The sequence below is a fragment of the Kryptolebias marmoratus genome, linkage group LG7 (genome assembly GCF_001649575.2).
Source record: "Kryptolebias marmoratus isolate JLee-2015 linkage group LG7, ASM164957v2, whole genome shotgun sequence".
NCBI lineage: Eukaryota > Metazoa > Chordata > Actinopteri > Cyprinodontiformes > Rivulidae > Kryptolebias > Kryptolebias marmoratus.
The window spans coordinates 2,803,572-2,828,356 of NC_051436.1; the positions used below are offsets into that span (position 1 = coordinate 2,803,572).

The window sequence follows — 24,785 nt, forward strand, 5'->3', positions numbered from 1 at the left end:
AATGATTGTGGCTTACCAAAATAAAAGCATGTTAACGTCACTGTATGTCAGTGTTAGGTAAATGAAAATAAACATTTAACTGATGTTATTGAAAAATAGGCAAAATGACAGGATAGCAATAATATTATTAATAAAAATGATGCTTTTTTTAATTTTAGCTCCATTTTTCAGCTGCTGTTCACAAACTGATCTAAACTAACCTTCAGCACAAAATTTTACCAGATTCAGGTGAATCAGAGGAATTATCAACAATAAATTCAAACTTCTGCCCCGTTCTTGTTTTTTTAAATTACTCAAGTTGTTATAATTATTTAACCATTAAAAGCCACAAATCCATGAGTCTGTTTGGGTTTCGGTTCTGGACCTTAATGTTGATGTTTACTCTGAAGTTCTAAGATTTTTAAAGTGTTTTAAATGAGCCGAGGAGCTGAAGGCAGCCCCAGCAGAACCTCTCAGAGGCGTCAGAACCCTCCTGCCGGTCTGGGCTCGGTCCCGGGGCTCCATCAGGACCACCTCTGCGCGCCATGACGCATCCCGGAGAGCGCGCGCCTCCCACAGCAGCCTCAGCAGCGGCGGGCGCGAGGATGAAGGAGGAGGAGGAGGAGGAGCGCCTGAAGCCGTTCCTTTGAGCCTCTCAGGGAGATGGATTCGAGCTGCTGGTCCTGAGGGGACATGGGGGACCGACGCCCGCGGACCCGGACTCTCGGGACTCTCGGGGGTCTCGCCACCAAACCCCGCGTCTCCAAGGAGACCAAGCTCCGGCTGCGCGTGATCTTCCTGGACGACAGCGAGCGCACGTTCGAGGTGGAGGTAAGTGGATGAAAACAGAACAAATAAAAACAAATATTCTTCTCTTAGCCGCGCAGTTTGATTCAGTTTCTGTCACTAATGGAGTAAAAACAGCATCAAACAAACTAAATTTAATCAGAAATTAATCCCTGCATCCAGCTGTTTACTCCATGAAACAGGAAGTCACTTTGAATGTTTTACTTCTGTAAAAACTCAAATAAATCAGATTTCAGAGCCGTCTCCAGAAGCTGACAGTGAGTCCATCAGTCAGTGAGAGCAGAAAACTTCCTGCTGCTCCATCCTTCATCCTCCATCCTCCGTCCTCCTTCCTTCATCCTCCATCCTCCTTCCTCCTTCCTCCATCCTCCATCCTCCATCCTCCATCCTCCTTCCTCCATCCTCCTTCCTCCTAAAAAAAGGTCCTAAAGGAGTGAGAGAAGACAGATATCTGTGATTATTAGACAGCTGAGAGGTTGGATGACATCATCACACGCCAAGTTAAACTTTCTGTGGTGAAATCTCCAGAATTCATAAAACTTAAACTGAGATTTAAAAAACAAACCTATAAAGAGATCCAAACATCAGTTCAGACATGTAGGGTCCAACTTCCTGGGACCCGTTTCAGCTCTGAACGAGGCGCTCATCAGGTTCAAATCCTGTTGTTGTCTTTGGGGAAATATTTTGCAATTTCTTGCAAATTTCCTCTGCGTTGTACAAACTACTGCTGCTGAAAGTTATATCGCACTCTTCTTGACACGCATATCTAATATATTTCCGTCTGCATGTAGTGTTCAGACGACAGAGCAGTTTTTTTTTAAGATATTATCTTTACGACACGGTGGCTCGGTGGTCTGTGCTGCAGGATCAAGCCCATCTTTGCAACATGTTCCTAAACATCAACAAACCTGAACGTCTGCCTGAAGCTGCACAAGTCTGGGTTTCATTTAGATTAATCTGGATTTCCTTTCTGGCCCAAACAACAAACAGACTTTCTGGATTAAAAGACCAAATGATACCATCTGAGCCCACGTTCTGACCATGCAGGTCAGAGTAACTTCCTGTTTTCAGCTCAGTGACCTCTCCTCCGAGGCAGCGACTCTCGGAGTGCGTCCGCCCGAGTGTGCGTTCGCGAAGTGGCTCCATTTTCCACGCCCATGATTTCTCTTCTCCCCATGAGATTCCCCCGGAGCCTCCGGGGTCTTCAGGAGCATCTTTACTGGAGGAGGCGAGGAGGGTGAAGGAAAGACACCGTGAAGAAGAGGAAGAACAGAAGAACAGAAGGGCCAGAGCTAAAATAAACTGTGATAAATCTGGACTGAAGACCAGAGCAGCGCCGCAGCTGAGACCTCCGTCACTCCAAGGACCACTTGGAGTTTTAAACCACCAAAAGGTTGTTGAAGAGTTCGGTTTCAGGATTTATTTGTCCACAAGGGTCTGACAAAGACAGGGGCTCAGCCAGGACAGGAAAGAGGTTTTTCCTCTGACCCCAATCCTCCAAGCTTCAGGGCAAAAACCCAATTAATGATCCGACGAGAAGTGGAGAAAAAGAAAAGAGCAGATTGACGTACAGACCATAATCCACACAAAGGAGACATATTTTCTGTACGGTGGGAGTTCTTTATGGAACGACAGGCTTCAGAAATAAAGTATTTAAGTATTACCACTGGTGTCCGTAGTTCTACTGCAGATTTATTCTCTGTAGTATTTTATATCTAAAAGCCTTTAGCTTCGATTTAAATGATCACACCGGGAATAACTGATGAAAGAAACAAATTCTGCTGGTAAATTTCATGAACCACCAGATGAATCATTCGATGCACTTCTGGAGTCAAACCAATTCAAGATGGCCGCCACAGCTAATATATTCAGCTAAACTGTGGTGTGGTGGTAGCTGAGCGTCATTCCCAACATCCACCCCGAGCACCAACTGAGGTCTTTTGTCTGTCTGTTAGCAAAATATCTCATGAACGACCGGACAGATTGCAATGAAACTGAAATAGCTAATCGACAACTTAAAAAAATAGCCTTTAACTTATTAACTTTCCAGATATGGAGCTGAAATTAGTTGTGGTCGTTGCTTTTTGCAGCCCAAACTCTGAGCATCAACAGATTTGACCGAAACGTCGTTTCTCAACGTAAAAAAATGTTTCCGTTCTGAAAATTCAAGCATATCTCGACGCTTTGGCGCTAACTCCAGCTGTGCACAAACATGCAGAATGCTAAGCTAAGCTAACCTGAGCTATCACATGTATCTCAGGAATGAAAACTGATTTAACTCTGTTCTGTTTCAGCCATTTTCCATCCCGCGTTCTGCAGATGAATCACTCTCCCCCGCCCTCCTAACCGCTCTGAGGACGGACATTTTGTTTCCACTAATCAGCACTTGGGTCCGTGTTCGCTCTATAATCGGTACCAGCTGCTGTTTCCCTCCTCTTCTTCGTGACAAGTTAATAAATGGCTTCAAGTGACCCACGCTACGTGGCTAATCACCAGCTAGCAGACAGGAAGCACTAAAAAAAAATAAATAAATAAAAATAAAAACCTGTTCCTGCAGCAAGTAAACAATGAACCAACACTGTCCCGGTAATTAAAGGGATGACAGAGGACAGATGAGAGATTCAGCTTCACTCAGCTGTGAAGTAAAATCTAGTTTTCAGACTTTATTTAGCTCAAAAACCTGAAGGAATGCGCGTCGCCCGCCGCCTTGCAAGCCAGAGTTTAAAATAAAGATCTCATACGATCTGTTCGGGCTTAAAGTACGACTTGGGGACGATTCTCAGCTACTACCACACTAAATTCTAGCTCAAAACCTGTAAAACTGACTGAGTTATACACGTTTATGTGTTGATAATGAAAAAACTGATATTTTTAATAGTTTTGCCCCTAATTGTTTTCATTTTGTCGGCTCTTCGAGGTCCTCTTCTCTCAGTTTTAGCTCACAGCAGCTTATTCCAGCAGTGGGTGAGTCTCTTTTCAGCCAACTGTAAAAAAATTACAATAAATAACTAAAACTTACATTGTATCAGCACGTGTACAGGTTATATCAGCGGTGGATTACACTGAATCTCATTATTCTCTCTGTTCCAGTGAAGAAAACTGAACTCGGGTGTATTCGGGTCCCTGGAGAACCTCCAGATTAAGAATTAAGAAAAAGCCAATTATCCTCTCACACTAACACCCACTTTAATTTAATCTCCTTCTTTTCAGCAAAATGTTTTAGGTGGTGACTTCTTCAACAAAGTTTGTGGTCATCTGAAACTGCTGGAAAAGGAGTATTTTGGGCTGGAGTTCAGGCACCACAGTGGCCATTATGTAAGGAGTAATAAACACTGAAACGTTCACGTTTTACTCTTTATTCTGCCCCTTTAAATGAGTTTCTGTTGCAGGTTTGGTTGGAACTGCTGAAGCCTCTAGTCAAACAGATTAAATGTAAGTAATTTCTTCAAAATAAAAGCACAATAAGAGGACATATGAACAGTAATCAGGCTGGTTTCTGTTTATATCAGGTCACCTGAACCTCATTTAAAATTCCCATTATAAATGATTTATTTTTAACATTATCTGCAGAACAAGAACTTACTTTGTTAAACCTAAACTGTTACAGCCATTATCACAATTAAATATAATTATTATAAAGCAGAGAAACCACTAAATAACATCTATAATACATTATGTACTGAAGCCACATGTTGCATTGAAATATAAAAAGCTGCAAGTTCCTCCGTTACGAAACCAAGCTGTTATTTATTTAGTTGGGCAAGGTTTAAAAGAAGAAATCCTGATTTGTCTGCTTTTTAAACTTTAAAGGTGCTCATCGTAATGAAATCAAGCATTATCCTGAAAACCTTACATGAAATGTTGCAGTCTGAGAGCGTTTACTCAAGTTGTTTTCCAGATATATTGATATGCATTTCCGAAATGCGGGTATGCACTCAATGTAAACAAAACACTCTGCCTGAATCCGAGGAATAAATGGATGTTTATCTGCATTCTTTACTCAACAAATCGGAGCTAAAAATGCATCAAACAGCTCTTTCATGGCTCTGTTTTAAATCACCTTGGCTGTTTCTGACAGCCGATCACAAGTTAACCATCATTATGAGAAAGAAGTAGAGCAGATTTTGCCTCTTATTTCATTTTTTTTTAACTAGTCTTCATGACTTTGCATTGAGAGTCTTTAAATAGATCATATTTATTTGACACATTTCACTGAATCGAATTTTAAAATATTGCTTTACAAAACCAATTTTCCAGGAGCGATATCACGGTTAAATACAGATTTAGACCTTAATGATAATTCCATAACGTGAAAGTTTATTGCAGAACTGATAAACGGTTAAATTTATGTAAACTAAAAAACTGGTAAAAATGAAATGTTACCCAAGCTGATTTGGACTGAGATAAACCCAAATTATTCAATAAAAATAAATAAATTTTGGTGTTTTAAGTCAGTTTGAGCTAACTTGTAGAAGAAGAAATATCAATCAGCAGAAAAGCCAATTTAGCAAAGATTAAAAGGTTAAAAATTCAAACAACAGCCTAAATTTACTGGAATCAGTTCTGTGAAGCATTTGTCCCCTGAAGCTAGCTAAACAGCATGCTAACATGCTAACAGACAAGTTTGTTAGCATGTTTCTATTTAATATATATGAAATTTTAAAATGTTTAGAGCAACATATTAAAGGCAAAGTTACAAACAAGTACATAAATAAAAACAACAACAACAAATAAACAAAATGTGTCGCGATAACATCCGTGTTTTCAGTGCAGTTAGCCTAAATGAAAGAGTTGAAGGAGTTAGCTTCCTAGCTAAATGCTGATGAATTGTTTTATGCATTTTCATTTTTTAAATCAAAAACTAGTTGAGGAAATTAAACTGTTTCTTCTTTTCCTTTCTGTCAGACACCAGTGATTTATTCTTTAGGTTTATAGTTAAATTCTTCCCACCAGATCCTGGACAACTAAAGAGAGGCCTCACCAGGTGAAGTCTGATTTTCTTTCTTTGTCTTTTAATATAACATTTATAATAGTTGTTTTTGCATTAATATTGTTGTGTGCGTCAGCATTAAGATCAGCGTTTCACAAAGAACACCTGCAGATTGTCACTTTAATCCCGTGTAACTGTTCCGTACCTGCAGGTACCTTTTTGCCTTACAGATAAAACAGGATTTATCCAACGGCAGTCTGACATGTAACGACAACAGCGCCGCCCTGCTGGTCTCACACATACTGCAGTGTAAGTACTTAAAAAAAAACAAACATCTGAGATAAAACTAGCCATGAAGCAGTTGGGTGGCTTAATACTTACCGGGTATCTAACTGGTCTTTACCGGGTTCTTACCTGGAACTTAGTGGGTCGATACCCAGAGATCAACAAGTCACTTTACAGTACAGTCCAGTTCTTTTAGGTACCCTGTAATTACCAGGCAAATACCCAGGAAGTACCAGGTATGTATGTACCCTGTAATAACCAGTTAGGTCCATAGGTACCAGGTGTGTACCCCCCTATATACCAGTTAGGTACCTGTTAAAGGTCTGTAACAGGCATGTACCCATAGATATGAGGTCTGTACCATTTAAATACCAGGTAAATACCCTGTAAGTCACAGGTGTCAAACTCCGTTCCTCGGAGCTGCTCTCCTGCATGTTTTAGACGTGTTCTTGCTTTAAAACACCTGGTTTAAATGGACGACTTGTTGCCATGCTCCTGGAGAACTTGATGATTTGGTGAGGAGGTAATTAAACCATTTGAATCTGGTGTGTTGGAGCAGAAAAACCCTAAAACTCCCAGGACAGCGGCCCTCGAGGCCTGGAGTCTGACACCCCTGCTGTAAGTGAAGTGAAGTGAAGTGAGATTTATTTATGTAGCACTTTTCCACAACAAGGCGACCCAAAGTGCTTTACAAGACAGAAACAACAATCAGGTACAGAATCAAATACAGATAAAAACATCATAATCAAATATAGAGATACAGAAGTAAAAACATCAATCATATATAATCTAAATGAAATATAAGATAATCTAAATAAAATCATGAAACTAAACATGAGCTAAGACGGTCAAAATAGTAGCTAAAATAATCTAAATGAAATCATGATAAAGTTAAAGCTGAACTAAACAACAATTAGGAATCTAACAATATCTAAAAAATGAGCTAAGATAAATTAAACTAAACTAAATGTACAGGAAGGCTATATAAGCTAACATAAACTGAAACATGATAATGCTAAACTAAAAGTACAACATGACTAATTAACAGTACTAAAGCCCGCTAAACAGCCAACATAAAAGTACCCGATATGTACTCTGTTAGTACTAGGTATCACCCTGGTACATACCAGGATGTAGTATTTATGGCAATTGGGATTTGTGCACAGACCCACGTTTTTAAATTTTGAATGTATTCATTTAAAACACAAGAAAATATAGTTTAAAGTCAGAGAAAATGTTGTGGATGTTTGTGTTACAGCAGAGATAGGGGACTATGATGAGGAGCTGGACTACCAACATTTGGAGATGAAGCACTACGTTCCCAATCAGGAGTATCTGGACAACAAAATCATCAAATTTCATAAAAGACACAGGTAAGACGTTCACACGTTTTTAATCCTTTTTCTCAGCACAAACTTTGTTTCCTCATCGGATTTAATGTTGAACTCAAAGTGCTGGTCTCCTGGTTTTCGAACCTCTCCGCTCTGAAGGACGTGTTGTTTTTGTGTCTCCGTGGACAGAGGAGTGTCTCCAGCGGACTCGGACGTCCAGCTGCTGGAGGTGGCCCGGAAGCTGGACATGTACGGCATCCGGCCTCACGCCGCTCACGACGGCGAGGGAATGAGGATCAACCTGGCCGTCACACACTCTGGAGTTCTGGTCTTTCAGGTACGAGGTTCCCCCGCTGAAACATCCAGTCTATAATAAAAAAAACTTTTCTTTTCATCCACGTTTCTAACAAAGCTGCCGAAATACGAGACTTCACATCAAACTCCAAAGGAAGAACGTGATCAGCTCGGCTCGACGTTTTCTCTGAACGCTTGCAGCTCCATTTTCCCCTTCTTTAGTTTCCTCAGGATAAAATGAGACAGACGTAGAAATAAAAAGCAGATAAAAACGGCTCTGTTGTTGTTTTGGTTTCTAGGGCACAAAGTGATGGCAGTCACAAGAGAAATAAGTTGCCATGTCATCATATTTTCAGTCACATCAGTTTTAAAAATCTCCACTTTGGAAAACATTTTTAAAAATCTCAGTTTTTCCACCAAAACCTGCAGATTTAAAGTGTCCAGGATTTCCACACGATTAAATACTTTTACTTACAACAATTTAAACTTTCTTTTAATGCTGTGAGAATTTATTTATGTATTTTTCCATATTTATTTGTGTGTTTTTCAGGGAAACACTAAAATCAACACGTTCAGCTGGGCAAAGATCCGCAAACTCAGCTTCAAGGGGAAACACTTCCTGATTAAACTTTACGACAAAGTCGGGGTGAGGACCTGTTTATTCAGTTTATTCATCTATAAGTGAGCCAAAACATTATGACTAGTTGGTGTTAAAGTGAGTAGCAGTTTATGTGAAGCATCTTTTGGTTGGAAAGTGAGCAACACATGGTGTAAACGTCGCCTGAAGACTTCCTTCCTGTCCTTCCAGCCATCGTGTAAGGACACGTTAGAGTTTGCCATGGCCAGCCGGGATGTTTGTAAATTGTTCTGGAAGATGTGTGTGGAGTATCACGCCTTCTTCAAGCTGCCTGAGGAACCGAAGCCCATCCATAAAACTCTGCTATCCTGCAAGGGATCCACGTTTAGATACAGGTAAAACACACAGAAGCACAAATGTTTACACACAAACAGCTGAAAACGGGATACAGTCAAGTTATTTCTGACCAAAACCTGGCTGTTTTACAGTTTTATGTCATATTTGTGATTTATTTTTCAACTAAAAGTTTATTTTCTGAGAAATGTGTGGATCATTTTCACCAGAGGTCTATAATGGGTTCTCATATTTGATAATCACCAGTTGTTATTCTTATTACTATTTTTATGATCTTGCTGTGTGGCGCAGTGGGAGAACCCAGAAACAGCTGCTGGAGTGTCTGGGATCAGGAGAGAAGAAGCCTTCAGGGTTCGAACGGTAAGGAGTGATTTTACTGAGCAGATTTACGAGACCACTCAGCGAAAGAGTGCAGAAATAACCAAATTAAATTCCTAATGATGTAATTAAAAAGGGAGCCTTGCAGTAACACAACAAGCAGACCCTCCAGGATTTTGCGATGTTGCGATCGCAACTATTAACGCAAAATCAAGCAAACCCCACGAAATCGCAACTTTTTGCAACTTTGCCCAACTTTTTGCAACTTTCCTGCAACTTTAACCCAATATTTATTGTTTCTAAAGTGATTCGCCACCGTTTCTGCGGTCTAGTCTCTTCTTTGAGGGTTTGTGTAGCGTGGAATACAAAATAACCCCAAATAACTCAGGAAGAAGACACGTGACGTCACTTCCTGTTAACATCAGAATGCCGGGAGCGTGCAGGAGCAGCGACCGAAGCCAAAATGTGCGCTAATGCTTCACATTTGCCCACAAAGATTTCAGCAAACCAGTTTCCTCCCCAGCTGCAGCTGTTTTGCACGTCCTGCAGTGTAATCATGGAACATAAACGCATCGACAAACACTTTGTGTCTGCAAAACATGTGAGGAGAGCTGCAGACCAGGAACAATCCAGAAATGCTCATGAATGTCAGTTTAGAAGCTCTCAAAGTTCTCAAATAAAGCACCTTTTGAGAATGTCAGGGTTTGTTGGGAATTATCTTACAAAACTAGGAAGTATTTTTGGTTTATATATTAAAAGTTATGGTTTTTTATTGATTTTAGTAAAAATAAAAATCGCAACTTTTAGGAAAATGCCCCGAGAAATCCTGGAGGGACTGAACGAGGACACCAAAGGCTCCCAAACGCCAACTAAAAGTTTTTAAATTTAACTTTTTTTTTCTATTCATCAAAAGTCTTTTCATCGCTTCCAGAGGGCGATGTGATTTGCAGTGAAAGTAGGGAGCAGGTGGAAGAGAGTCTGGAGAGGTGGAGGGATGAAACTGTAGCAGGAAGAGGGGGGATCAGGGGACGGTGGATGTAGAATATGGAGCCGTCAGGGAGAAGGAAACGAGAAAGGCCACAGAGAAAGTTCATGGATATCGTGAGAACTGAGAACTGGAGAACTGAAATGATTTTTGTATTTAATGAACCCATTCTGTCCTGGAAACAATCTGAAGTTGAGGAAGTCTGTTTAGAAATCAAAGACAGTAATATCAATTAGTGATTAATTAAATATTCATTTGTGTTATTGGTTCTTTTCTTCCTGTCTTCCTGTGTAGGACCTACGGTCAGTCAGACTTCGATCCCAGACAGTGTCGATCTTCTCCTGATCTCCTCACGGACGTCTCCAAACAGGTAATCAGACACAAGTCACAGGTTTTACACTCATTCCTGGACCTACAGCACATCAGACGAGGAGCAAATAACCAGATGGTATTGTTTTAAGAAAGAAAAGAGGACAAACGTCAGAATGAGTTGATGCTCGATCTCGTCCTTAATGAAAATTCATCAGCCGTATGAGGATAATGATGATGCATACGACTGATAACCCCAGCAGGTTGACTCAAAGACAACTGGACCATGTTTCTCTTCTCGTCTTCGTGAATCAAAATGGACGTCCAGTTGTCTTTGACTCCACGCTGGCGTATCGACGAGAACAACAACCGACAGATTTATTAACCAATAATTTTATGTTTTTCCTCCTCAGTTATACGAACAATCCCTCCCATTTCCCCGGCCGAACCGGGCTCTGGGCGTCCACAGTGAGGACGAAATGGACCGCCATCGCCGTGGTCTAAGTGACACTGAAATGGAGGGAGGGGCTAGACGCAGCCAATCGTCTTATCATGTCAACCAAAGGCCACACCCCCTGGCTCAGGTCACTCCCCTTTCTCCGTCCCTGTGCCAGTCAACCCCGTCGCCCAAGTTACGATCGTCCTCCACGTCCTTGATGGAGGACCCAAGCGGGGGACGGAACGGGGCGCAGCGCCAAGCCCAAAGGCTAGCCGGTGTCTATGGCAACCGGTCGAGACGGCGGCCGAACCCACAGCCACACCCAGATGCTGCCCAGCAGCTGGTTCTTCTCTACCCCAACACCCCGGCTTACCAGTACCACCCGGTCCTCCCGTCCTTCCCGTTCGCCGGCCCCTCGCCGCTCACCAGACACCCCTACTTATCAGACTACGTCAGCGTTTCCTCCCTGGAGCGCTTCCCTTACATACGGAGGCGGGACCTGGTGCCGATGGATGGCGTCTCACGGCCGGCCTTCTACCCGTTAAGCCACGACTCGCCATCCGTCTCCCCGATCAGGAGGAACTTTCGCCCGTGTGGTTCAGGCGGACTGGGACTGGCAAAGGTCTACCAAGCAGGAAGCAATGGAGCGAGGCTTTTCGGCGCCGGACGCACGGAGGAGGGACATTACAGCGACGACTCCAACTTCCTGCCCGGGCTGCCGCGCCGCGTGGCGAGCCAACCGGATGTCAAGTTCCACCTCTCCAGGAGTACAAACCCGACCTTTAACCCCGCCTCTGAGTTTCGGCCCCTCGGGTACTACCCTCACCTGACGCGGCCCTCCCGACCCACCTACCTCCCACTTAACTCCTCCCCCTTACCCGAACGCCCCACGTCAGTGTGCGTGCTCGGCGGCGGCACCGGAAGCTACAGCGACTCCGACCCGGAGGTTTTCTACCCGTACTACTGCCCGCCTCATCAGCTGGGGAAGGGGGCTCAGCCCGCCGGGTTAGCCAGGATGAGGTTTTCCTCCGGGAGTCTGCAGCTGGATGAGGAGGAGGAAGAGGAGGAGGAGGAAGAGGACAGGAAACAACCGAGTGAAGGAGGAGAGGAGGCGAAAGGAGCAGCGAAGATCACTCAAGTCACACTTTAGATACGAACAGATTTTACTGCCGGCTGTAAATAAGGAGTGAAATAAATGCACCGTTGCCTTTGTTTTAGTGAAAACAGTTTCTTAAAAATGATGTTCTGTTCACCTGTTTTCGGTTTTATTCTTAGATTATTTAAAGAATCTATAGATTCAGTTAATACCTCATGAACATTTTGTTGTTTAAAGATTAACAACAATAAATGTGCACCAGGTGTGTTGGAGCAGAGGAACAAGTAAAACCTGCAGGATGGTGGCCCTGAGGACCAGGGTTGGACACCCCTGATCTAATCAAAGACCCATATTAGATTCCTTAACCAAAGATTTATGATTAGATCTTCTATTCAAAACCCATGTTTATATCCTCTAACCAAAGAACCATGATTTATATGGTCCAACTAAATACCCACAACTAGCTCTTTTAACTAAAAGATTCAAGTTTAGATCCTCTAACCCAGAGGTGTCCAATCCTGGTCCTCAGAGCCACCATCCTGCAGGTTTTCCTTGTTTCTCTGCTTCAACACACCTGCTTCATGGTTAAATCACCTCTTCATGTTCTGCAGAAGCCTGTTAATCAACCATTGATTCAGATCAGGTGTGTTGGAGCAGAGGAACAAGTAAAACCTGCAGGATGGAGGCCCTGAGGACCAGGACTGGACACCCCTGCTTTAATGGATCGTTGCTGCAGATTCCTTCAGTGGTTTTTGGATCTTATTTCCTGTAGTTTGTTACTCAGATCTTTCATGCTGTCACCACCACACTAACCTATCATAACAAGTAAGCTGCAGCTCTGACTGCACACTTTTTCTTGCATCATCTAAGACACCAGTGTCAAACTCCGTTCCTCGGGGGCCGCTCTCCTGCATGTTTTAGATATTCTTGCTTTAAAACACCTGGTTTAAATGGATGACTTACTCCTGGAGAACCTGATGATTTGGTGAGGAGGTGATTAAACCATTTGAATCAGGTGTGTTGGAGCAGAAACACCTAAAACCTCCAGGACAGCGGAGCCTCGAGGTCTGGAGTCTGACCCCCCTGATCTATGAAAACCAGTGACCCAGTGGTGTCGTGCTCATCCCATTAGACTTCGTTCTCCTATTTTATAAATTAATGTTTGATTGATTTAACCTTCTGTGGTTAACATTTTCTTTGGTGTGTTGACAGTAAAAACGTCGCCTCGGCAGAATTCGAGCAACTAAACCGGCATCTTGTACAAACAAGAGTGGTCTCTAGTGTCCACACGGTTAATTTCATCCATTATGAGGCTTTTAAACAAGATTTTAGAAGCTTATATAGAAAATAAATCACGTAAAAGACAAAGCTTGTCAATCAAACTTAAATATTTATTCATAAAACTCTAAATCCAGCTACAAAAAAACGGTATAGTTCTGTAAAATCTTACATCTGTCATTTTACAATTCCCCCTTAAACAAACAGTCAAATCCCTTATGATATATAAAAAAAAAACAATATACAGACCAAATCTTATAGTGTCTTTGGTACAAACCATCAGTAAAATATTTATTTACAGCTCCCGTCACGCTTTTGGAACAACTACGTTACTGATATACGTCATTAAAAACATTTTAACACAACAAGCTGCACACTCCACGGGTCGGTGGAAGACATTTGCTTTGCTCGCACGTCCTTCATTCACACAACTACCAGAAAGGTTTCTGAAAAAAAACACAAAATGATGAAAATTTCACAGTAAAAATTATTCCACAACCCAAAGCAAAGCTAAAATGGCTGCCACTTGAATGAGAACAGAAGTTCGTACGTTTAGACTTCAAGTCAACATTTAGTTTGATTTTTATTTATTTATTTTTTTACTTTGGGAGGCTAAAGCAGCCAGTTAGCTCACCGGTTAGCACGCCGCTAGCTGCCTAGCCCAGCTAGTTTCTGTTAGCTCCCAAAAATGAGCCCCGAGTGGGTCAAAGGATTCTCCCTGTGAAAACCTGAAACTAAAAATGTCTCACAAGTTCTAAAGTTTGTGCAGTTTTAGTGCAAGTTTTCTCTTTTTTCCCCCCACAGGAAACACAAAGTCAACATAAAATGACCACAGGTTCCACCTGGAGGAGGGGGGGGAACGTGCCCAGAACAGAAACCCAGATCTGGGAGCTGTAAATAAAAACCACTGAAAACACAAAACAAAATGAACTGTTGGCAAATAATCCGTCTCAAGTGCTACAGAACAAACATACAGACATTTACAGGAAACATCTGGGTGGGCTTTAGACAAAACTCTCTTTAAAAACAGCTCTTTTTTTTTTTTTAGAAAATATTAGAAAAACAAACAAACAAACAAAAAAGAAATAAGGCACGTAATGGCAACTCCAATAATCCATTTCATCTCAAACGCAGCCGCACTTCAAATGAACCTCGTGAGGGAAAACGTCCTCAAACCAGCAGCGGTGACTTTATAAAATATAGTGTATATATTACATTATTAGTGTGTGTGTGTGTGTGTGTGTGTGAGTGTGTGTGTGTGTGGGGGGGGGGGGAGACCTCGCACAGCAAATCTCCTGTTTTTCCTCATCCAGCAGTGGGACCGAACGCAGACACAGTCTCTTCCTGATTTTTGTCCGTCCTCCCTTCAGTTTGTCGTACACCTGCGGGTTGGAACGACAAACCGTAACACAGACACGTAACACAACAGAAACACAACTGGGTCGTGTGCTTTTTCAGGTTTATTCAGAGTGTCGCTCAGTTCTTTCTGCATGAATAACAATAACCTGAAACCCACACCAGGTGGAGACAAACTGTCCAATAAAACCAAACCGGCAGCCGACCCGAGCAGAACTTAAGGTGGAATCTCACTGCTGGAGTCCAGTCGGGGGCTCGAAACTGTGAGCAAATGTTTGTAACCAAGCGAGCAGTCATCTGGAGCGGTGCTTTCTTGAAATATTTGTCCTATTTTCCTCCACACGGTTTGCAGAACTGTAGTCTAGGCCGTGCACATTATTTTGTCGCCCATCTCCGCCGGTTTGCTCGGGTTTGTCAGCCGCCCCCACCTGTAATCTACTGGAGTACACCTCTGAAACAAAGACGGCCTTCCTGCAGTTCTTATCCTCTCTGAGGTTTTTAGATGTGGACATCCTCTCAGAGGACAGCTCGGCTGCTCCTGAGACGGCTTCGGGACAAAACCTGACTCTATTCTGAGAGATTATTTGAACAAAGATAAAAGTTATCGAGCCTCTGTGGCTCACAAAGAAAACGAGAAGCCCTGCGAACCTTTGGAAGACCCGTCTGCGAGCATCGTTCTGCAGCGAGCTGTCAGGTTTGTGATTCAGGGTCGTTCTGGCAGAGATATCGTGATATTCCTGCAGGACTAAATCTGAAAACATCTGCAGCTGGTCCTCCGGCTGATCCGGTTCAGCCCAAACAGATAAATAAGCTCGTTTCTTATTATTTTTGGACCAATCAGAAGAGAGAGGGCACTTTAAGGAGACGAGAGCTTTAAAAAATAAACGTTTTTACATTAAAACATCTAAACTTCTGTACTTTTACTTTGTTAAATAAGTAAAATAAAACTTGGACAGAGTTTCCAGAATCAAATCAGCTGAAATGCATGAAGGAAAAGGACAAAATAAGACAGACAGCTGTGAGAAACGTACTTTTGGTACCTGGCAATGATGTGCGTGACCATCCTGTCCGTGATGCCAGGACACACGTCTTCAGCCAATCGAATGTTGCGCTCCAGCTCCTCGATAGCCAATCGCTGCTCAGAGTGCTCCTTGTGCTGCTGCTTCAGCTGCAGACGGAGACAAACTTCAATAAGACGCCATGACGTTCAAATATACTTTCAGTGTTTGATGGGCTTCCTATCATCCTTCATGACCTGCAGATCGAGACTTGTCTGTTTTTATTTACATTTTACAGCTTCTTCAGAACTGGGCTGCACGTTCAGTCCAGCCTAAAAACGTCTTTGTTGGCAGAACGTGTGCAGTGAACCCAACAGAACCCGACTTCAGGCCCGTTTTTACATGTGTGTCTGCACTGACCTCGGTGAAGACGGGAGAGATGAGCGTGGTCAGACTGGCAGATTTACTCAGCTGATCCTGAGCCTGGAAAGAGCGGAGAGTTTATTTAAAGTCAAGTTCTGCAGACGTCAGGACACGTCACGTCTTCTACACCTACTGTGTAGATGGACTTCTTTAAGTTTTAGCTCATATAAGAGATTCAGTGAGGCTACAAGGAGGTCAGAGGTCACAGAGGTGCAGGACTGTCCAGGAGGACGGGGAGTAAAGAGGTGAAGAAGAGAGTCCAGGCAGGACGGCGTGGACGGAGAAAAGGGTCAGGAGTGAGCAAAGGTCAAAGGTCAAAGGAAAGGTTAACAGAGCAGCCATGTTGTCTGGTTTGGAGACAGAACAGGAAGTGTCAGAGCTGAAGATGTTGAGGGACGAGGATGGACGGGATGAGGACTGAGGACATCAGAGGTCCAGCACAGGTTGAAGGACTGGAAGATAAAGTTAGAGAGGACATGTGCAGAGGAGGGACAGAAGGATGTTAGAGACAAAGAGGACATGGAGGACAGATGGAGGACTTGCTGTGGAGACCCCTGAAAAAGGAAGAGTTTTTCTTACAGAAACAAGTTTCCTGACCGGTTAGGAAGTACAAATATTCCCGTTCCTAATAAAAGTTTCCTCCGCTGATCGTACTGACCGTTCCGTTGAGGACCTTCCTGCCCTCCGGTTTCTTCTTACGGACCGTCGTGAACGACCACGCTGGGGACTCGCTGTTCTCTTTGTTACTGGATTCACTTCACACGAAGACAAAGCAGCCGTTAGCGAGCGGACCGACGCCGCAGACGAGGCGCTGGGGGGGGGGCTTAAACTCACCTGTCGGAGTCGTCGGAGCTGCTGTCGCTGTGCCCCTCCTCCTTCCACCTCCTGTACCTGTCGATCAGCTCGCTGAGGTAGGACGTCTTCTTACAGTGTTTGACGATGAACTTGTGTTTGAGCAGCTCCTTGGCTGTGGGGCGCTGCGGGACCACAAGACACAACGGTCACCGACGCCTCAGTCAAGGTTACAAAGAACAAAAGAAGGAGAGATCTTCATTTCTGTTTAGGGTTACTTTTTAGAATCAAATTAGCTCAGGAAAGAAACAGGACTGAGGGACTAGAAATAAAAAGATTGTCCACTAGATGGCAGCAAAATGTCAACTAAAACAGACAAACTGAGCCCAGAAAATAATAATCAACAAAATGACTAAATGTAAAGATGAAAAGAATAATATTAAAGAGGCACAGAAAACTGTTTTTATTCCTTCACAGCCTGCATGTTTCTAAGTAGTTTTATCACAAAGAGCGACTTTATTTCACGTGAAAGCTGGAGCAGAACAGAAACTTCAGCGTTTCTGAGCAAACAGATGTTGTCCAGGATGTCTCCCTGAAGGACACGGTCTCCCGTCTCTGTCATGAAAATGTTTAATCTGCACACAGAGTTATTTTAAAACGAGTGCTTTTTATTATCGCCTGGTCGTTTGTCCATCTGTTAGCAAAATATCTCCAGAACCACTGGATAGATTGTAAAATAAACTCACATCTACAGGCGATTAACCTGAATAAACATGGCCGCCACAGCTAACACATTGAGCTGAAACGTGGCGTGGTAGTGGCTGAGAGTCACCCTGAGGGCTAACAGATCACACATCATCTCCGTTTCAAACTTTGGCAACTTTTAGAGTCTCTGATTGGCTAATGTTAGCTTTTAGCTCCGGTTTTCCTCATTTTAGCTTCTAGCTTTTGTTTAGCTGGTCTTATCTTTTCGGATTTATTTGGATAATTTCAGTTTTTAGCTACTATTCTGGTGGTTTTAGCCTTTAGCTGCTGTTTTTACTAACTTTACCTTTTAGTTCCCGCTCTGCTGGTCTTAGATTTGAGCTTTTCTTTGGCTAATTACCGTTTTAAACGTATTCTTTTCCCTCCAGTGAGGGAAACTTTGGGCCACGAGTCATTCCACTTCAGACGACCATCATGGATGATCTTATATAAAATATATTTTCGTTTACTGGACGTATTAAAATGTTTGGTTGTCAGAAGCCCGACACTGAGTCCTAATGTGTCTTACGAAGGTGGGGTCCTTGTTCAGGCAGGCCTCCGTGAACTCTTTGAAGCTCTTGGAGAAGTCTCCGGTCAGCGTCGGAGGAGAAGACTTGGGAATGTGGAAGAGGACTCGCATCGGATGCATGTCGGAGTTCGGGGGCTCACCTTTGGCGAGCTCGATGGCGGTGATGCCGAGCGACCAGATGTCCGCCTGCAGAGACACAGCCGGAAAATAATCAGCTTGTTGGTTTCTTATCGTGTTTGACTAACCTGGACTTTTATCAGATATATGGACTTCTTTCTTCGGCACAAATAAATGACATTCACGCTCATGAGTGTATGTAAACATCTGACCACAGCCTGCTGTTTGCGTAGCGCCTTAACGCACGGTAACCATATGTCAACATGAGCGAGGAAACACACTCCAGCTCGCGTCTTCTCCATTACTTTAACAGTCGTCTGCCCCTCAAAACAAAAAACGGTCGCAGAAACGCTCCGGGCCGAGCTGCTCGGGGTCACGTTACAAACGACAGTCACCGCGACACGACAACCATATGGCAGCACGTGGCGGGAACACACACACACACACACACTCGTGATCCTTCTTTATTGTTCTCTGTTAAAATTTAAAAACCACCCAGGAAACTCATCTTGTTCTTCCTGAAAGCCGTTTCATACGAGTGTGCTAACCAATGCGTCCTGGACCGGGGTTCGGGGAAAGTTAGGGTTACAACCACGACCCGGAGGTTAAGGAGGGTTTTTTTTTTGTGAGATTTTTATCTCCGTCACCTCTCCTTGACGCTCCGTTAGGTTTGGAGATCGACGGAAGGCTCGGGCGACTCGAGATCAGGTTGAAACTTGAGCACACGGGTCACGCTTTATGCCGTGTTTGCTGCAGGCGTCAGGAGATCCCGATTCCTTTCTGCGGTGATTTGAGAGGCACTTTGTCTGCCACAACGACCAGGTGGCTGCATGTACCCGTTCCTACGGTTTTAGAGGTTTTGTGCATTTAAACAGGTAGTTTTCCTCCCTTCAAACGCCTCTTATAGTCCAGGTAAACATTTAGTTTTCCTGCCTGTCGACCAATCAGATCAGACCGCACCTTTCAGGAGGAGGTCCTTAAAGAGGAAGGAGTTAAAACTACAAACTGCAGATTTTATAGACAATCTGTCGTTTCTGGTTGTTGGGCTTTAAAGCGTGCAGGATCCAGATGGTTAAAACAAAACAGGAAGTACCAAAAAACCCTGCAGAAAGGACCAATATTAACAGATAAAATAAGAGGATTTTGAGCTTATTTTAGGGAAGGAAAAATAAAAAAAAAAAAGTCTCCAAATCTGTAAATTTCCACATGATGTGCTTTTAAACAAGCATTCAGTTGGATTAAAAACGTCACAAATCTGGCACCGGATCACTGATCGTACATTCACACCCACCCAAACTGTACACGGAGCAGAAATGTCTTTTCTCTTAGCAAACTAGTTCCAAGTGCTCAGGTTACGGTCGTACGGAAGCGTCTGTGGCGTCTCCAAACCATCTGGTGTTTCAACAATTTAATCCGTCTTCATTTCCTTTATTATCAGAGGATATAAACGACTTCAGCAAAGAGTGTTTCATATAAAGGCTGGTGGGATTATAGCTGCAGGATCAATAGAGTAATTTAAAGAAAATGATTCCTTTATTTCCAGTCACTTTGAATTTTTGCAAAGCTAGAAAAGGAAAGCAGCAGTTTTAAACACAGAACCACATCAAGAGACGCTGCAAACACACCCAGACGGATTGGTCTCTATCCACACGCCTTCGCAGACGTCAGTTCATTAAACCTTTGTTTACCTCGTTATTGAGCTTCGAAACCAGACTCGGCGTTTGATGCCAGCTGCTGCGCTCCTCCTGCGAAACACGGCCCTTTTGTATTTAAAGGCAGCTGGCCTCACAACAAAGAGGCTGACGAGGGAATCCCGGTGAACCTGAAAACCTCTCCGAGTTCGTCACTCGCAGCGGCGGGGGCCTTTTTCCATCGCATGCAAATAAAACCAAGGGCGCTTCGGAAATAATGCAAACAGCCTCGGAGTCAGGAACAACAGCAGGCCCCACGTGGTTCAGGTTGCCTCAGCGATATGCAAAATTTTAAAAAAGCAACAACAAACTCCCCATAGATGTGAACTTGTTCTACCAACGAAGCAGCAATGGAGTCAGATTTATTTTCCTCCTAGAGTCCTGCAGCCTGGGTGAAAACTGCACCCATCGTCCCTGAATTTAGGAAAAGTCTGTCCCATCCAGGATTTATACCCAGGGCTGCAGGCATCTAAAGCATCTACGCTTCCTGCGAGCAAATAAAAGCATGTAAATGAATAGATGAGGATCACCCATTCAAATGACCTTCCTCATAACGACTACAATGAAAGGGTTTGTGTTTCAGTCTGTTTAAGAGGAGACGGACGGCATTTCAGAAACAATCAGCCATAACTACAGAAGGCTTCTGCTTTTAGGTAAATAAAGGTGCAGTTTGTTTTTGTAGCGCAGTCGACTTTAGCTTCGGCTCCGGCCTCGACATTTGGCCAGATAAACATCTCCATTCGCCCTGCGGGAGGGTCAACGAAAAACCAGAAATTTAGGCTTTTGCTGTGCTTTTATTTTGAAGGTGTGTCAGTGTTTGTGAAAGCGGTGTGTCTGACAGCAGGGGAGTCTCTCCAACGATAAGCTGCGTTTGTGAGCTAAAGCTCCGGCGTTCACAGCCATGTTCGTTTTTCCTAAACACACATTTCATCGACCACGAGACACTCGGACCTACCGGGAAAACCCCGCCCACTGCAGGACGCATCACACTCAAAGCACATATAGGTGTGGTGAGCCGCCAAAAGTAAACACAGCGACATCGAGCTTGGCAGAGATGAAGGAATGAAGTTTCTGGCAGACAAGGAGCTAAAGGACTAAAAGTGCTGATTAAAGGCGTCAGTTCTGACCTTTGAGTCGTAGGCGGACTGCTGGATGACCTCGGGCGCCATCCAGAACGGCGTCCCCACGAAGGTTTCCCTCTTTATCTGTGTGTCGGTCAGCTGACCGGCCACTCCGAAGTCGGCCAGCTTCACCTCGCCGTGCTCCGAGAGGAGGACGTTGGCGGCTGTGGAAACGATCAGATTATCAGCTTAAACCAAACAGTGGCTATAAAACCTGAAAGGAGCTAAACGCCCGTACAGAACTGATCTTGTGCATTTCTTTGATGTGAAAGGTCAAAGGTCAGGTTAATCTTTGGACGTCTGCAACCTCATGTTTCACAAATCTGATCTCATTTTTGTATAAATGCTGATTCAGCATATCAGGATGTTCAGCACGTTGTCTTTATTTCATTTTCGGAAGGTAGTTTTACTTTTTAGCTACTTTTAGCTAACCCTTTGATATTTTTCGTTAGCCTTATGCTACTTTTAGCTACGCCACCCTTTTTTAAATTTTAGCCTTTAGCTCATTTTGCTACATTTAACTTCCCTTTTGCTGCTTTTAGTTAGTATTTTTCTACTTCTGACAATAAGCAGAACAGCGTCCTGCTCCTTTTGTCTCGTTCATCTTAAATCTTTTGCAGCGTTCTCCTTCGTGGAACCATGAAGTCCAGGTTCTGCAGCCTCCACACCTTTGATGTCTCTGTGGATCTTCTTCTCCGAGTGCAGGTAGTCGAGCCCCTTCAGGATCTCCTTCAGCATGGTGGCGATCTGAGACTCTTCGAACGGGCCGGCCTTCAGCTGCGGGAGCACAAGACAGGCGACGACAAACAGCTGAAACCTTCAGCAAAACGCTCAAACACGGTTCACGTTCGTTCAGGACAAATATTAAGAATTCAGCCTCAGATTTGACAGACAAACGTTACGACAGAAAGGCTGAAATGATGTCTGCAGACTCACCAGATCCAGCGCCGAACCTCCACCGAGATACTCCATGATGATCCACAGTTTGCTGCCCTGAACAGGAAACGGAACAGGAAGTGAAGTTAAACAGCAACAAAACGCTTCAGGTACGACAATCATGTCAGGAGGAAAACGGGAGCCTGAACGCTGAGAGATGAGTGACGAGAAGAAGCTAAAAGTGAGAGGCTAAAGCTGAAGAACGGTAACACAAGCTAAAGGGAAAGGCAGCAGAACCACAGCTAAAGCTAAAAGGAACTTAACACTTGGTAAAAGCTAAAAAAAAGGAACAAAATTACAGCAAAAACATAACAGAAGCAAAACATTTGCTAAAAATAGAAGATAAGTTGAAAGCTAAAAAGAAAAAATGCTAGCTAAAAGAAGCAAGAAGCTATTTAAAAGCTAAAAGTAGCAAAACGTTAGCTAAAACTAAAAGGAACAAAACACTTGGTAAAAGCTAAAAAAAGGAACAAAATTACAGCAAAAACATAACAGAAGCAAAACGTTTGCTAAAAATAGAAGTTGAAAGTTAAAAGGCAAGGCAAAGTAAGACGCTATTTAAAAGCTAAAAGCAGTAAAACATTAGCTAAACCTAAAAGCAGAAAAATGCTAGCTAGCCACAGAATGTCAGCTTAAAGTAATAAACGGTTAGCTAAAAGTAGCAGAATAATAGCTAAAAGGGACAAAAATAGAGCTAGTATGCTCAGATTTTAAAAAGAAAATGTAGTTTAAGGAATTAAAGAAATCTCAATAAATTTCTTATGGGGAAATATTTGCAAATAAAGTAAAATATATTAAAAAAAAATAGTACAAAAGTTATAAAAGCCAAATGTGACAGCAGCTATCTCCTGGATGAGCCGAACGTTTCGACATCTGAACGACTAAAAAAGCAGAATCCTTCTGCAGAAGCACTTAGATGGAGAAAACCTAAAACAGGAGAATGATGACAGGGTTCGGCTGATCCCGGGTCTGTTCTGACCTTCAGGTAGGAGCCGAAGTACTTTGTGATGTAGGGACTGTCGCACTGACTGAGCACCGTGATCTCCTGCTGGATGTCCTCGATCTCGTCCTCCGCCTCCTCCAGGTCAATCGTCTTAATGGCAACAACATTCTTGGAGCGATTGTCAATCCCTTTGAACACCTGCGGGAGGAAAACGGAGCCGGTCAGGACGAAAAACGGGACGGAAAGGAGATAACCACGAAGGGATCTTTTATTTTTAAAAGTCCTTAACGAATAAAAGAACGCCAGATCGCGCCCACCTCTCCAAACGATCCTTTTCCAATTCGATCCAGCTTCGTGAACAACTCCTCTGGATCGAGCTGCGAATTCTGAGAAGAGCAAAAAGAAACAAAGAAAGTTGAAATTACTGCAATCCGCGTGTCTTTTTATCAAACAGGAAACCTTTTAGACGTGTTCATGATGAGGATGTTTGGTTTGTAAGACTTTGTCCCTGACCATGAAACAAAGTTTAAATCTTTTGGGGCTTCAATTTCTAGTCTTTTTAAGCCTTTTTCAGCAGTTTCAGACAGGGTCGCTGGTGTTTCCAGGTTCAGACGACCTGCGGGTGAGTCTCTGAGCGGGGCTGGACTGGTTCGAACCGTAGAGTTAGACGTGTCACCCAGCCGGCCTGAGGTCCTGCCTGTTTCAGGATTCTAACCTTGGTGGCTTCCAGGCATGGGCAGTGATTGTGGAACATTCAAAGTCTGGTTAGGATGGGGGATGTTGAAGAATTTAAAGCAACCGTCTTTTTTAACACCGGCACCAGGAAGAAAACGACTTGTTGTGCCGCTAACGATTCTTTTCCACCCACCCACCCTGCTCCAAAAGAAAAACATAAAAAGAGAACCATCTTTGGGTGTTCCAGTGTCTTCCTGCTAATATATTTTATTTTTAAAGGATTATACGTGGAATCTATAGTCACAGGTGAGCTCAGCTTACAGGCGTCCCCCACGAAAAACGTCTTCAAGACAATTATTAAATCACAGCTACACTCTAAAAATACAATAACTTGCAGCAAAACATTTTGAGCTTAAAGCAGAACATCATGCAGGCTCCTCCCCCTCCCTCTCTGCTGTGCTTCTAAAAGCTCCGCCCACTGGAGGAGGCAGTGATTAGACAGTGGAGACGCCTCTTGGCTCTGATTGGCTGTCAGCACTCCTGGTGGATTTGGATTGGTCCACAGTTTCGAAGATTATTCCCAAAATCTGAGAAAAATTTTGTAAAATTCCTGTCAAAAATTTATTATGAAGCTAAAAATATATAAAAACTAAAACTTTAAAGTGATCTTCTATTATGATTTAAGTGTATTTAAGTGTTTTACTTTTTCAATTTGCTTCAAAATGACAAATTTTATGTTTGATGCAAAAAAACATCCACAAGAAAGAGAAACTACATAATCTTATGTTGTCTTAATTTTCATTTATTTGAAATTATACAATAATTAAAGCAAATTATAACCTGAATTACTGCAACAGTAAATTAGATTTAAAAGAAAAAGAACAAAAAAAAGCTTTTTTTTTTAAACCACCTTCCCATAAACCATAACGAACTTCCTCAGATCTGAGGCTCTGCAACACGATGAGCCGAACAAACTCATAAACCAGAAGGAAACGAGCGTGACGGTTAGAGGTAACAGGAACTGAACACACACAGCTGCTCGACCACACGTCACGTTCGCCTCTGAGGAATAACACGCGTTTCCTACGAATGCTGCTGTCAGAACGAGCGCCTGGCGACCTGAAACTCTCTGACACCGAGCACGAAGGACTGACGTCTCATAAGAACTAACAAACTGAAGTGACTTAAACTGTAATTTATTGACAAATGGCTCCATTTTTTAAAAAACATCAACATGATAGATAAATATCAAACATCTCCATGTGTCAGCGGAGAGTTGTTGTTAGAGCAAAATTACACCTTTGAGTAGTGCTGGGCGACATGGAACAAATCCTACATCACGATATGGATAATTTTATATCACGATAACGATATATATCACGATATACCCCAATTACATACGTTGTCAGTTATTCTCTGAAAAATATGAAAAAATAATCTCATTTCTTACTTTTTTCAAGCTTTATTTCGAAGTGACA

General features: G+C 43.0%; 2 protein-coding genes across 3 annotated transcripts in view; one reads left to right on the forward strand and one right to left on the reverse strand.

Annotated features, from left to right (window-relative positions):
• The first annotated feature begins 662 nt into the window (after positions 1-662).
• Positions 663-11,983, forward strand: LOC108248212 (FERM domain-containing protein 7). Its single transcript, XM_017436826.2, has 12 exons — positions 663-810; positions 3,997-4,101; positions 4,176-4,218; positions 5,692-5,770; positions 5,928-6,025; positions 7,260-7,374; positions 7,522-7,669; positions 8,177-8,272; positions 8,435-8,598; positions 8,849-8,917; positions 10,155-10,230; positions 10,583-11,983. The coding sequence occupies exons 1-12, from the start codon at positions 673-675 to the stop codon at positions 11,756-11,758; spliced, it is 2,307 nt and encodes a 768-aa protein (XP_017292315.1). The 5' UTR covers positions 663-672; the 3' UTR covers positions 11,759-11,983.
• Positions 11,984-13,074: 1,091 nt separating this feature from the next.
• Positions 13,075-24,785, reverse strand: part of stk26 (serine/threonine protein kinase 26) — a 26,655-nt gene continuing 14,944 nt past the window's right edge. Inside the window, exons 2-12 of one of the 2 annotated variants that reach the window (XM_017436831.3) lie at positions 22,950-23,018; positions 22,669-22,830; positions 21,690-21,746; positions 21,422-21,530; positions 20,760-20,917; positions 17,825-18,010; positions 16,594-16,736; positions 16,418-16,514; positions 15,757-15,819; positions 15,370-15,506; positions 13,075-14,364 (exon numbers count right to left, since the gene is read on the reverse strand). In XM_017436831.3, the coding sequence (XP_017292320.1) occupies positions 14,349-14,364; positions 15,370-15,506; positions 15,757-15,819; positions 16,418-16,514; positions 16,594-16,736; positions 17,825-18,010; positions 20,760-20,917; positions 21,422-21,530; positions 21,690-21,746; positions 22,669-22,830; positions 22,950-23,018 (1,197 nt within the window). In that variant the 3' untranslated portion in view covers positions 13,075-14,348. The remainder of the gene's footprint in view (positions 14,365-15,369; positions 15,507-15,756; positions 15,820-16,417; positions 16,515-16,593; positions 16,737-17,824; positions 18,011-20,759; positions 20,918-21,421; positions 21,531-21,689; positions 21,747-22,668; positions 22,831-22,949; positions 23,019-24,785) is intronic. The other variant, XM_017436832.3, reaches the window with a different exon arrangement.